General features: G+C 51.5%; 2 protein-coding genes across 4 annotated transcripts; one reads left to right on the top strand and one right to left on the bottom strand.

The window, feature by feature from the left end:
* Positions 1 to 176: 176 nt before the first annotated feature.
* Positions 177 to 4,905, top strand: SYNE4 (spectrin repeat containing nuclear envelope family member 4). Of its 3 annotated transcripts, XM_061139088.1 has the most exons (8): positions 177 to 437; positions 840 to 990; positions 1,776 to 1,919; positions 2,181 to 2,375; positions 2,445 to 2,703; positions 3,743 to 3,846; positions 4,530 to 4,588; positions 4,679 to 4,905. In XM_061139088.1, the coding sequence occupies exons 1-8, from the start codon at positions 310 to 312 to the stop codon at positions 4,857 to 4,859; spliced, it is 1,221 nt and encodes a 406-aa protein (XP_060995071.1). In that variant the 5' UTR covers positions 177 to 309; the 3' UTR covers positions 4,860 to 4,905. The 3 variants fall into 3 exon arrangements, with proteins under 3 accessions (XP_060995071.1, XP_060995070.1, XP_060995069.1); XM_061139087.1 differs by lacking the exons at positions 3,743 to 3,846; positions 4,530 to 4,588; positions 4,679 to 4,905 and having other exon boundaries at positions 2,445 to 3,680; XM_061139086.1 differs by lacking the exons at positions 3,743 to 3,846; positions 4,530 to 4,588; positions 4,679 to 4,905 and having other exon boundaries at positions 178 to 437; positions 2,181 to 3,680.
* A 6,239-nt stretch (positions 4,906 to 11,144) lies between these two features.
* On the bottom strand, positions 11,145 to 12,248 carry SDHAF1 (succinate dehydrogenase complex assembly factor 1). The gene has a single exon (XM_061139085.1). It carries the CDS (start codon positions 12,138 to 12,140, stop codon positions 11,784 to 11,786), a length of 357 nt encoding a protein of 118 aa, XP_060995068.1. The 5' UTR covers positions 12,141 to 12,248; the 3' UTR covers positions 11,145 to 11,783.
* Positions 12,249 to 14,001: the final 1,753 nt, after the last annotated feature.

The raw sequence follows: 14,001 nt of genomic DNA, 5'->3' as shown, positions 1-14,001 counted from the left end.
AAACTTGGAGCTCTTGAGCAGGCAGGGTCATATCTGGAAACCCCTTAGTTGGGTGGGGTGAACTTGAGAGTCAGCTACTGGTATGCCAGGGAGGAAGGAGTTAAGTGGAGCTAGGGTCACCTGAGCTGGGCATCAAATTACCTGGGTCCAGGTTCCACCTGGAAGGAGGTGGAGCTGAACCTGCCCCTGGGCTTCTGGCTGCCTCAGGCCTGGGTGAGTCCTACTGAGGAAGTCTTCTAGGAGACTGGGGCTAGGAAAAGGGCTCCTGCTGGGGGTCCTTACTGACTCTCTGTCCCCGGGCTCCCAAATATGGCCCGGCCCCCACCTCTGGGCCCTAGATCTCCCTCAGAGCCCTTCAGTCACCCCCCCGGAGCCCCTAGGGAACTGGACGCTACTGGAGACGCAATTTGCATTGCATCTGGAGAGGAGAGCATCAGGTAGGGGCTGGGGCTTTAGAAACTGGGGTCCAAAGTGGCGGGGGCATTAGCAGGGGCCCTTGAAGGGTAGGAGGTATTGTGGCTAAGACCCCCTGGGGACATGGGAGAGGTAACCCGGGACAGGGGAGGGGTAGAGTGAATAATGCGCACCTAGACTCACCTGCTGGCTCAGATGGTAAAGCGTCTGCCTGCTTTACTGGAGACCCAGTTTCGATCCCTGGGTTGGGAAGGTCCCCTGGAGAAGGAAATGGCAACACACTCCAGTACCCTTGCCTGGAAAATCCCTTGGACAGAGGAGCCTGGTAGGCTACGGTCCATGGGGTTGCAAAGAGTCAGACACGACTTCACTTTCACTTTCACTTAGACTCACCCAGGGGCCTGTCACTGTCCTCTACCTCCCAGGTCAGAACAGGCCCAGAAGCTGGGGCAGGACTCCTTGGACCCTCCAGAGCAGTTCTGGAGTGGGCCGAGGGGCCCAGTGCCTGTTGCTGACCTCCCCAGGTTGCCAGCGCCCTCTTCTCTTGAGGAGTCAGCTGGAGCCAAACACCTAGAGGTGAGCTGAGGTGACCTGGGCCCCTGGGCCAACCCCCACCTCCTGTCTGTCTCCCCGAGTCTGGCCTCCACACCAGGGATGAGGCGATGATTCCGGAAAAGTGTTGGCCAACTGTGTGGGGGTGGGATGCTCTAGACAATGATTCTTGACCTGTTTACTACTTCATATTTTATAAACTGAGAGAGAATTATATGTTAATATTTTATTTACTTATTTATGGCTGTGCTGGGTCTTCATTGTTGCATGTGGGCTATCTTTAGTTGTGGAGAGTTGTTATTATTGTTCAGTTGCTCCAATGTGTCTGACTCTGTAGTGGGGATGCTTTCTAGATGTGGTGCATGGGCTCAGTAGTTGAGGTGTGGTGCGGGCTTAGTTGCCACACAGCATGTCTTTGGACCAGGGATCGAACTCATGTCCCCTGCATTGGCAGGTGGGTTCCTAACCACTGGACCACCAGGGAACTCCAAGAATTACCTCATCACTGGCCCTGGTGTAGCCCCATTCCCTGTGGGAGTAATTCGGTTCCATTACCCCTGCCTCTTCAAGACCCCCAGGCCCTATATGGACAAGTTTCTAGAAGCCTTGAAAACCTGGAGAATTTGAACTAGAGGTTCTCCTGCCTGACTCCACTGGGAAGTTTCACTAGGTGGGAGTGGCCTTGGGGCACACCCACAGATGGACTCTGCTGCAGAGAAGCATCCAGAAGGCAGAAGCCTGGGTGCAATGGGAGTGGGAACAAGGTCCCGGTTGGCTCACCAGCCCTGACTCAGCCCTGTGTTCCCCAGCACCCCATCTCTGGCCGGGAGGTATTGGAGGCTGAGCAGGACAGTCTGCATCTTTGTCTTCTGGGGCTGAGCCTCTGGCTGCAGGACTTGGAGCGAGGCCTGGGGCCCTGTGTGTCAGCCCAGAGCAGGATGGTCCAGCTGCAGGTGGGTAAGGGCCTCAGGATGGGGGCCAGCTTCCCCTGGAAATGGATCTCTTCCATGTTCCCCATGTCTGGATGGGAAGAGGGTGGGGGTAGTAACTCCAGTCCTAGGTCTCTGGTTTCCTGGTGCCTCTGTGTGTGTGTGTGTGTAGGCGGTGGGGTGGGCTGTACTGATGATGTCCAACCATGTGTACCCAGTGTGTGTGTGTGTGTGTGTAGGCGGCGGGGTGGGCTGTATTGATGATGTTCAACCATGTGTACCCAGGCGCTACAGGCAGACCTACGTGGGGCAGCTGAGCGTTTAGATGCACTGCTGGTGTTCGGTGAGGGGCTGGCGCAGCGCAGTGAGCCTCAGGCCCGGGCAGCCCTGGAGCAGGTCCTGAGGGACTTCAGAGCCCACCAAAACAGCATCTTCCATCAGTTGTGGCGGCCGCAGGCCCAGCTGGTCAGCACCAGCCTGGTATGGCCCACCCTGGCGGTCCCTGGCGCGGGTGCCAGTCTCAACCCTCATGACCTGTCCTCTGAGCAGGTGTTGGAGGAGGCCAGCACACTGGAACAGGACTTGGAGTTCGAGGGGGACTCAGATGGGCCGGGCCCTGGTGGGGTCTGGGGGCCCTGGGCACCCAGTAGCCTCCCCACACCAGCAGAGTTGGAATGGGACCCGGCGGGGGACGTTGGGGACCTTGAGCCTTTGGGGCGAAGGACAGCCCGGATGCCAGGGGCTCCGTGTGAGTTGTGTGGCCACAGGGGCCCCCAGAGCAGAGGACAAAGTCTGGAGGTGAGAGCACGTGGGGTGACCTCCTCCCCCAAAGCAACCATGGGACCCTCTGTGTGTCTCCTCGCAGGGTCCTTGCCTTTCGAGAAGGCCTTCGAACCTCTGGCTCTGTCTTTCTCAGTGTCTCTTTCTCTTTTGGTGTCTTGGTGTTCTCCTTCCGGGTCTCTCTGTTGTATCTACATTCCCTCATTTCCTCTTACTCTCCCCCTCACTCACCCCACCACAACCACACTACCCTCCTGGCTCTTCAGACATTTCAAATACACTCCCATCTCCAAACCCCCAGCTCACCTCCTCCTTCACTCCAGTCTCTCCTCAAATATCACCCCTTCAGAGAGACCTGCCTCAGAACATTATCACTCCTTATCCTCTTGCTTGGGCTTCCCTGGTGGTTCAGCTGGTATATAATTCGCCTGCAATGTAGGAGACCCCGGTTTGATTCCTGGGTCAGGAAGATCCACTGGAGAAGGGATAGGCTTACCCACTCCAGTATTCTTGGGCTTCCCTGGTGGCTCAGTTGGTAAAGAATCTGCCTACATTGTGGGAGACCTGGGTTTGATCCCTGGGTTGGGAAGATTCCCTGGAGAAGGGAGTGGCTACCCACTCCAGTATTCTAGTATTCTGGCCTGGAGAATTCCATAGACTGTGTAGTCCATGGGGTCACAAAGAGTTGGACATGACTGAGCGAAAAGTTAGCACCTAACAGTACTTACCACATCTTGACATTATATATTTATTAAATTACAATCGCTCTCTCCTGCTAGAATATAAACTCCATGTATGCCAGCATTTTGCCTGCTTCTATGCCCACTGTGTCCTCAACTCCTAGAACAGTACCTGGAGTGTAACAGACTCTCATTAAATATTTGTTGAGTGAATGAATAAATAATGTCTCTCTTCTCGGGGTTTTTTTTGTTGTTGTTGTTTTGGGGCTCTGGCCCTCTCTTCATCTCTCCCTGAGATCTCGCTCTTCCCCCAGAATCTCATCTATATGACACCATACTGCCATCGTGGCCCTTCTTCAACTTTGTGTCTGTCACTGATTCTCCAAGGACCCCACACCTCTCTCTCCCCACAGGACACGCTCGTGTCAGGCCTCGGCCACCGGAAACACATAGCAGGTCACCAAAGACAACCCCTGCTCCGGAAGTCTCGAGTGAGTTGGTCCTCAGCCAGGTGTATCACTCAGGAATCTCGATAGCAAGTGACAGCAACCCAACCCTGACTGAATTACACAAAAAACGGGGATGCTGGGTTGTTGTTTCCCCCCGCCCCTTAACTGACAAGTCCAGGCGCTGTTGAATTTCAGACCTCAAATACTGCCAGGGCACAGTCCCTCCCTGTCTTGGGCTCTACTTCATGGTGCATTTCTTCTCAGCAACACGGCTGCCCCAGCAGCTACACATTCACTTCCCACTGGCTCACTCACCCCAGGAGAGAATGCTCCGGACTTAATGGCAGCAAAAGTTCTAGGTCAGACTCCCGCTTCGCCACCAATCACAGTAGCCAAGCTGACGGAGGGCTCTGATTGGCCAGATCTGGTCACATGCCTAGTCATGGCAGTAGAACTGTGAGTTCAGAAAAGTGGGGAGTTATGATACCTTCCTCTCCAAGTTGAACCACCGTTACCAGGAAAAGGGGGACTGCATGGAGGGCAGGCACAGACAGACCTCCACTACATTTGGAGCTATTCCAAGTCCCCATGGGGGCTTGAGGATGGAAGGGGTGCTAGGAAAGGAGGAGAAATAAGCCCAGTTCTGCCTGTCCATGGTAGTAAGGTAAAGAGCACATTAAATGTCACTTTCACCCATTCTGCTGCTGGCGGCTCTCTACGTTTAGGACAGGATGAGGCAAGCATCTTCCAGTCTCCAAGATGTGATGCTGGAGGCGGACCCTGGGTAAGACGTCTGGGAGAGGAATCGGGGGTTGGGGAACAGGGCTCATGGTGGCACCCACTGGTACATTTAACACTGTATTTCCCTTCACAGAGTGCCCACTCCTGCATCCAGGCGACCTCTGACCTTCTTCCATCTCCTCCTCCTCTTCCTTTTCCTGGTGGGTATCACATTGTTCCTGCCCACGTCAGGGGGTTCCTGCTGCTCTCCTGCCCAACTGATCAGGACACCTTACCTGGAACTCAGCTATGTCAATGGTCCCCCTCCAATGTGAGAATGCAGTCCAGACATATGTAATAAATAGTCACTGTCAAAGGACATGTCTTAGTCTGTTTGGGCTGCTGTAACCAAATAACATAGACTGAGTGGCTTAGAAACAAAAGTTGGTTTCTCACAGTTCTGGGGGCTGAAAAGTCCAAGATCAAGGTGCTGATAGATTGTCTAATGAGGATCCAGTTCCTGGTTCATCGATAGCCATCTTCTTCCTGTGTCCTCACATCAAAGAAGGGCCAGGGAACTCTCTGAGGTCTCTCTCTCTCTTTTTTTGTTTTTGGCCACGTGGCATGTGGGATCTTAGTTCCCTGACCAGGGATCGAACTCACATCCCCTGCATTGGAAGCATGGAGTCAATCATTGGACCACTAGGGAAGTCCCTCTTTAGGGTCTCTTAGAAGGGCACTAATCCCTTTCATGATACCTTCACCCTCATGACCTGATCAGCTCCTAAAGGCCCCACACCTCCTCCCATTGAGGGTTATGAGTGTTGAGGGGACACAAACCTTCATTCTATAGCAGGATGTGTGAGGATACTGGATGCTTGAATATTGACAATCTTTGTATGACCCTGGTACCTCTAGATAACCCCCTCCACAGAGCCCTTTGCCTTGAGCACAGAATATAGAATTGAATCAGCCCATCTTGGGAGTGGTTCCCCCAGACCATCAGACAAAGATTCAAGCACAGGTAGTTTTTTGTTTTTTAAAACATGGTGTGTGTGTGTGTATATATATATATATAATATATATATATTATATATATAATGTATTTTTATTTAATTATTATTTATTTGTCTGTGCTGGGTCTTAGTTGCAGCATGAGGGATCTTTAGTTGTGTCATTTGAACTCTTAGTTGTGGCATGTGGGATCTAGTTCCCTGACCAGGGATCAAACCTGGGCCCCCTGCATTGGGAGAGCAGAGTCTTAGCTACTTGACCACAAGGGAAGTCCCTCAAGCACAGGTAGTTTTTTTGATGGGGTGATCCTAGGCAAATTGACAGGGGAGTGGGAAGTGAGCCAGGGAAGGGAGTCAATAAGCTGGTTGCTTCTCTGGGCATTGGCGTGCCATCCCCCTAGGGACCTCTGGGAGATTGTGGGACACACTAGAAGTAAAGGACTTGTGGCAATGTACCAGCTCTCATCTCTCATTGACTCAGGATTAACCCTGGAGATGTTAACTCCCCAGCACTTCCAGCCTCTCCTGCCTGTAAAGACCCTCAGGCATCAATGTATGACAAAACCCACTGAAATGTTGTGAAGTAATTAGCCTCCAACTAATTAAAAAAAAAAAAAAGACCCTCAGGCAAAGAGGCACAGGTGCTTTCCACAGGCTACTAGGGGGTGCAGGTGTACAGGACGGGTAGAGGGATGTTGGTGGGTTGCTGACAGCACTTGCTTTAGCCCCTGATCTGCATTCATCCAGGTGCTGTGTTCAAACACTCTACACGGTGGGCTCCCAGGCTGGCCATCACTGACTGGACTGTGAAAGCCTTCTCCCAGGTCACCAAGCTGAACTGCCGGGGCTCAGTCCTGGAGTCCAGTCCCCAGCCTCAGGCGTCTAAGCTTATCCTCTCCCAGAGCTTAAAGTATTAGGACAAGAGGTGGAGCAGAACCAGACTCAAGAACAAGAGGCAGGAGCCCCATGCTAGTCTCCTGGATGCGCACTTAAGACAGACACCTCCTTTAATTCTCACAACCACCCAGTGATGTGTCCCTGCTTAACAGAAATGGGAAACTGAGGCTCTAGAGGGGAAGCCACTAGCCTGAGGCCATACATGGAGCAAGTGAGTGAAACCCAGTCTCCATTGATTTAAGGCTAAGATAGTGAGCACCCTATGCAGGAGGCCCAGGTTCCTCTCCTGGTTAGGGAACTAGATCCCACAGGCCGAAACTAAGAGTTTGAATGTTGCAACTAAAGATCCCACATGCTGCAATGCAGACTGAAGCTACCATGTGCTGAAACTAAGAGTCCGAGCGCTACAACTAAAAAAATAAAAAGTGCCCGCATGATGCAACTAAAGATTCTGCATGCCACAACTACGACCCGGCACAGCCAAATAAATAAATAGTTAAAGCAAACAAAAACAACAGTAATTTCTTTTTTAAAAATTGGGAATTAATAATTAATTAATAATTATTTTTATAATTTTAATATATAATTTTAATTTTATAATTTATAATATTAATAAATAAATAATTAAGTGGGTAACTTAAAAGTTCAGGACTGCAAGCACGCTGGATCCAGGGGCTCAGTTCTTTCCTGTTCTGGCTTCAGTCTTATCCAAATGGTGGGGAGTGCCCCTCGAAACTGCCAAGCCTATATCCCACCAATTTAGCAGTCTATAATAGAGAGGTGTGTGTGTGCTTAGTCGCTTCAGTCCATGGGATTCTCCAGGCAAGAATACTGGAATGTGCTGCCATCCTGCCCTCCAGGGGATTTTTCCCAACCCAGGGATCTAACCCGAGTCTGTCTCCTGCATTGGTAGGTGGGTTCTTAACTACTAGCACCACCTGGGAAGCCCAATAGAAGAGTTGCAGTGAAGTGAAAGTCTCTTAGATGTGTCCGACTCTTTGTGACCCCATGGACTGTAGCCCACCAGGCTCCTCAGTCCATGGAATTCTCTAGGCAAGAATACCGGAATGGGTAGCCATTCCCTTCTCCAGGGGATCTTCCCAACCCAGGGATCAAACCCAGGACTCCTGCATTGCTGGCAGATTCTTCACTGTCTAAGTCCTGAAGCCAGCTCCTCTGGTTAGTGCCACATGCTTCACTGGGGGCTGCAGTCAGCCTTGCTCATACTAAAATGGGTAGAGGGGAGTAGTTCTCAAAAAAAAAAAAAAAAAAATCAGGGAGCTGTTACCAAAAGGGGGAATGGACCCTGGGGGATGGAGGGCAGGAAGCAGCAGATCCTCAGAGTAATTCCACATTCAGGGAGAAGTCTGTGCAAACCTGGGTCTGTTCTCTTTCAACTGCCAGACCAGGTCCTGTCCCCAGCTGAGGAGGAGGCATGGTGTCCCTGGGGTCACCAGCAAACTGGATGGATGTGCAGTCTTGGCAGTATTGTCCCAACCGATTGAGTAATGGAACAAATCCGTGTCATTCACTCAGTCATTTACTACTCACTGAGTGTCTGCTATGAACCAGGTCAAAGAGCAGGATTATGACCGTGAACAAGACAGGCTAAAATCCTGGTCCCTGTGGAGCTGACATTCTAAGGAGAGAGAGAGACGAACGGGATCAGTGGGATCTTGCAGGTGACCTGTGGCTCCTCGTCCAGTATGATGAGTTTCCCAGAATTCCCCAGGGGCCCCCTGGACCACCTCATGCACCTGGTCGCCCTTTTGGGAGAGTGGAGCTTGTGACCCAAGACAAGAACATATTCTAGTGACCTGTCACTCTGACAGGGTGGAGATCAGAACCTGTGAGGGAGAGCAGATGGTACTATTTTGAAGGTCAGGAATTTAAATTGATTGCTAAATCTGTGAGAAAGTTATGTATGAGAGATCCATCCAAGTCTCAGAAAATACAGGCTTTGCTTTTCTCAAATCTCTTGTAAAAATGTACCCTGTGTGTGAAGATATCTGGTGTCCAAAGACAAATGACCAGTAAGACACTGATATTGTCATTATATATATGACATTGTCTTTTTGGTAACTTTTTGTTTTGTTTCAAATTCCTGAAAAGCTTTAAGACTAGTAACAAGAAACTCTCACATACCCTTTATCCACCTTCATCAGTTGTTAACATTTAATCCCATGGGCTTCACCATTCACACTCTCAGTAATGTATCTATGCACATATTTTGGAACCATTTGAGAGTAAGTTGTAGACATGATGCTCTTTACTCCTAAATACTTCAGTGTATAGTTTTTAATGTCATAGACACTGTCTTACACAATTAGAGTATAGTTACTAGATTCAGGAAATTTCAACACTCAGTTCCATTTTATTATTAATCCACAATGCATATTCCAAATTATTCTAACCCCCTAAGTCCTTTATAGCAATTTTCTTAGATCAGGAGATTCTTTGACAGGTTAAGAAGCAGTGACCCTGTCCCTGAGAAGAGAGAAAACAGCAGCAGACACAGACAGGACCATTGGGGGTGCTTTAACATCAGTACATTCTGAGATAAGGGCTTGAGTGAGGTGGTTTATTTGCAATGTGATCCCAGGAGGCAGGAGGCAGGGAATGAGGAGAGACAGAATGAACAGGGCAGAAGCAAAACAGATGCTTATGGTGCGAGAGCCACTGTGAGTACCTGGGGCTCAGTCCCACCAGACAATAGGCAACTGGGGCACTTAGCCAGTGACTGTTGTCCCCCACAGGCTGCAGTTTGCTCCTGAGGGCATTAACCCACCTCTCAGAATTCCTAGAAAGCCCTCAAGCAGAAGAGCAGAGATGCAGGGGCTCAGAGCAGGAAGCTGGCAGTCTCTTGGGAACCCTCCTCTGCAGCTACAAGTGAACTCAAGTAGACAGGAGGGTTATGGGGTTGGGACATCACTCTCTGCTGCCGCAGGTATTTAATTCACTGTATCATAATGGTGACTGCACCATGAAATTAAAAGATGCTTGCTCCTTGGAAGAAATGCTATGACCAACCTGACCGTGTTTTCAAAAGAAGAGACATCACTTTGCCGACAAAGGTCTATATAGTCAAAGCTATGGTTTTTCCAGTAGTCACGTGAGAGTTTGGACTATAAGAAAGGCTGAGTGCCAAAGAATGGATGTTTTCAAAGTGTGATGTTGGAGAAGACTCTTGAGTCTCTTGGACAGCAAGGAGATCAAACCAGTCAATCCTAAAGAAAATCAATCCTGAATATTCATTGGAAGGACAGATGCTAATGCTCCAATACTTTGGCCACCTGACGCAAAGACCCTGATGCTGGGAAAGACTGAAGGCAGGAGGAAAAAGGGACGACAGAGGATGAGATGGTTGCATGGCATCACCAACACAATGGAGATGAGTTTGAGCAAACTCAGGGAGATGGTAAAGGACAGGGAAGCCTGGTGTGCTGCAGTTCATGGGGGTTGCAAAGAGTCAGACACAACTTAGCGACTGAACAAAAACATACCATAACAGCTGCATGAGGGAGACACTATTGTAGTTAGTATGCCCATTTGGTAGATAAGCGTGTTGAGGCACAAGGAGGTTAAATCACTTGCCTCTGATCACGTATTCAGTAAGTGTTAGAACTGCGATTCAAACCTAAGCATTCCAGTTCCAGGGTCCAAGCTCTTACTCACCCAACATTCACCCTGTAACTCCCTTCTGACCAGGACACACAGCCCCAGTGAGAACTCGATCACTGCCTGTGACCCTGCCAGGCCCAGCATTTCTCCCCTTCACTCTCTCCAGGCCTTTACCCACATAGTCCCCCTGCTTAGAAGCCTATCCCTATATCCTGGCAAACATCTCGTAATTCTTCAGATTTCAACCTCATCTTGTAACTATTTGAGTATCTGCCGCCGGCACTGGGCTTGGGGCAGAGACTGTGTTTCTCTTTGGTCCATCCTACCTCTGGGGCTACCCAGGTGGTGCAGGGGTAAAGAACCTGCCTGTCAATGCGGGAGACCCAAGAGATGTGGTTTCAATCCCTGGCTTGAGAAGATCCCCTGGAGTAGGAAATAGCAATCCATTCCAGTATTCCTGCCTGGAAAAAATTATATGGACAGAGGAGCCTCGCAGGCTACAGTCCATGGGGTTACAATCAGTCAGACACGACTGAGCAGCAGGCATGCCATGGCATCCTACCTTTGATCTGAGCGCTGAGTTCCTTTCCTGAGGTCTTCCTCTCAACTGCTTTCTACTTATTTAATGGGTGCAAATACAGCTGAGGGCTACAAAATGCAACACCTCAGGGAATGTCTAGGGCATGTCCCTGGGGCGACATGGGAAGAGGTATGTCTGTGGCCTAGGGGTCCATCTCTCCTTTCCTACCCCTAGGCCTTGCTAACAACAATTCCAGCTTGTAGCTGAGGCTGGACTCCTTAGCCAGGTTTGAGGGTCCCACTACTACCGCAAGGGTTACCAGCCAGGCCTCCTCAGCTCCACCATTCCTCTTCCGCCTCACTACCTTCCATTAAGGGGTCAACAGGGGCTTCCTTGGGGGTCCAAACAGGGTGGGTTCCCTCCATGGATTTGCCCAGGAGAAAGAACTATACTGCTCCAACCAATCTGCCATTCTAGGGGGTTCCCCACACCCATCCCTTGCCAGAGGGTCACTTCTTGATAACCCTCAAAATCCCCAAACACATCAAATCTTTACCACCACCAACAGGTAAGTAAGCACACCCCATTTTATTGCCTTTTTATCCAACAGTCCTGAGCAGGGTAAGGGGCAGGAATCGGGGAGGCGGGAGGTTTCCCCCTCAGAACCATCATGTAGAGGTCTTGAGGGGGTCTTTAACTGATTAGCGGGGGTGAGAGACCCCTTACCCCCTTCCTCACCAATCCCAGTTGGTCTCAATGGAGGAAAGATTTTTCTGAGGGGGTTTCCAGGCTTCTCACCGTCCATCAGGGCATCATCCCAAACTCCTCAACGAAAAAGTCTGCTCTTCTCAGAGTTAAATACAGGAGAGGGGAGTCTCTGAGGAGCCAGCAGTGGTTTTTCTCAGGGTTCTAGACAAGAGCGTGTCAGTCTCTTTCTGTCCAACAGCGGGGCGTCTTGGCTCCCCAGGCCTTAGGGTAAGTAAGTAGCTCTCAGTTTGACAGTCCGCTCCAAGCCTCACTGGTTAAGTTTGACCCGGTACCATACAGCAAGTAAAGCTGGGCATTTCTCGCCATCGCACCCCACGTCCCAGGAGGGCTCTTCATCTCCCTCAATCTGTCCATCTAGCTTCTCAAGACCTCTCAGTTTCCATCCGGGGGCTCCCCGGTCCTCCAGTCCCCTTGAGCCATTTGCCGAGCCCTTCAGTCGGTCACCGTCCATCCAGCGGGGTCTTCTGTGTCCTCACGCTGTCTAGCGGTCTCCTCGGGTCGTCACCTTCATCAGACAGGGTCCCTGGGGCCCCCGCGCCGGTGGACTCCTCGGTCGGGCCCCGCGTACGCACGAAGGCACCCATGGCCGTGGCGTGGCCCGAGCGTAGCATCTGGAGCTGGCGCCGACCGCGGCGGTACAGGTACTCGATGCGCAGTACGTCGGAGCGTGGCAGGCAAGCGTGCTGCCGGAACTCGGCCCGCACTCGTGCCTCGGCGCCCGGCTTCCCGCGCCCAGCGCGCAACAGCTCGCGGTACAGGCTCAGAACTTGCCTCTGCAACCGGCTGTGCCGGCTCATAGTAGCAGCGGGGCCGCTGGGCACCAAACCGCGCGCGAGCACAGTCGGGATAAGCGGTGAAACACCGCCACAGTCACTTCCGCCTCCCGCTCCCAGCTTTGCGGCGCCGTCGCGCCTCATAGGTTGTCGCTGCTGCGACGTCACAATGTTGTGAGTAAGGGGCGGAGCTAATGGTTCACTGGCCCGGCCCACTGGACATCAGTGTCCTTGAGAGGACGCTTGAGGGCCTGGAGGAGGAGGACGCTAGACGCTGAGACTCTTAGGTTTGGGGTCGGAAGAGACCAGGGGATCCTGACCTGACTCTTAGGTCCGGCGAGTGGAGAGAGCTAGAGGTTAGGGTCCTTGTGTTCCCCAGAGCGCTGGGGGCACTGGGAGAGGGAAGACGGACACACACGTGGGTTTATCCTCATTTATTAAAGCAACCCTGGGAAGCTCCGTGCGTCCCCACTCCCAGAGCAAGTGTACATCGAGGGTCCCAAGCCTTGGGGACAGGAATACGCGGTAAAGTGTTGGGTCACAGCCGGCAGAACCAGTCTCTCGGTGCTGAGAATATGCCGTGGGCTATAAGCCCCCAAACGCAGCCTGTTTGGGCCGGCAGCGCTCTCTGCCGTTGAGAGTCGGATCTGCGGGTAGGAGAGGGAGGGGCCTCCCTAGCTGATGAAGCCGAGTCCAGCCCACACGGAACTCTTCAACTATGTTGGCACTTCGCAGACCTCAGGAAGTATCAGGTAGTCAGCCGCAATTCCGTTATAGTTCCCGCAGGCTATCCGGAGGGGTCCCCGTAGCGCTGGGAGGCCCGCAAGGCCACGACCTGCTCAGCACCCTACCAGCACCTACCAGCATGCGGAGTGTCGGGGGACCGGGAAACGATAACCCGGGATCCCTCCGCCCAGAGTGCGACCACGCCCCCGCACATCTGGGCATGCATTCTTCCGCAAGAGGCTAGGCAGGTCAGGGGCTGGGAAGAGGGCCTAAGTTTGGGAGTCGATCAGTTCAGTTCAATTCAGTTGCTCAGTCGTCTCCGACTCTTTGCCACCCCATGGACTGCAGCACACCAGGCTTCCCTGTCCATCACCAACTCCTGGAGCTTGCTCAAACTCCTGTCCATCGAGTAGATGATGCCATCCAACCATCTCATTCTCTGTCCTCCCCGTCTCCTGCCTTCAATCTTTCCCAGCATCAGGGTCTTTTCTAATGAGTCAGCTCTTCGCATCAGGTGGCCAAAGTACTGGAGTTTCAGCTTCCACATCAGTCCTTCCAATGAATATTCAGGACCGATTTCCTTTAGGATTGATTGGTTTGACTTCCTTGCAGTCCAAGGGACTCTCAAGAGTCTTCTCCATCACCACAGTTCAATTCTTTGGCGCTCAGCTTTCTTTATAGTCCAACTCTCACATCCATACATGACTACTGGAAAAACCATAGCTTTGGTTAGATGGACCTTTGTCAGCAAAGTAATGTCTCTGCTTACTGTGGTGTCTAGGTTGGTCATAGCTTTTCTTCCAAGGAGCAAGTGTCTTAATTTCATGGCTGCAGTCACCATCTGCAGTGATTTTGGAGCCAAGTCCATGCAATTCTCCAGGCCACAATACTGGAGTGGATTGACATTCCCTTCTCCAGGAGATCTTCTTAACCCAGGGATTAAACCCAGGTCTCATGCATTGCAGGCAGATTCTTTACCAGCCGAGCTACAAGGCAAGCCCTGGGAGTCAATAGGGAGATCTGAAACTGCTGTGATTCCTGCTGGTGTCTCTGTCAGAAACACATACCGGGTTCTTTGCTAGAGGAATAAGGTCTGGGATTTGCTTTAAAATCCTACAGCACAAACAAAACAAAGAGTGGGAGGAAAAGATGAAAGCAG

The sequence above is a fragment of the Dama dama genome, chromosome 4 (genome assembly GCF_033118175.1).
Source record: "Dama dama isolate Ldn47 chromosome 4, ASM3311817v1, whole genome shotgun sequence".
Classification (NCBI taxonomy): Eukaryota; Metazoa; Chordata; class Mammalia; order Artiodactyla; family Cervidae; genus Dama; species Dama dama.
Note: the sequence above shows the minus strand (reverse complement) of the source record. Positions and strands in the feature narration are given on the sequence as shown.

Coding starts and splice junctions, on each gene's coding strand:
- SDHAF1 (XM_061139085.1), bottom strand. CDS start 12,140: ATGAGCCGGCACAGCCGGTTGCAGAGGCAAGTTCTGAGCCTGTACCGC.
- SYNE4 (XM_061139086.1), top strand. CDS start 310: ATGGCCCGGCCCCCACCTCTGGGCCCTAGATCTCCCTCAGAGCCCTTC. Junction 991..1,775: donor CTGGAGCCAAACACCTAGAG/GTGAGCTGAGGT, acceptor TGTGTTCCCCAG/CACCCCATCTCTGGCCGGGA. Junction 1,920..2,180: donor GCAGGATGGTCCAGCTGCAG/GTGGGTAAGGGC, acceptor ATGTGTACCCAG/GCGCTACAGGCAGACCTACG.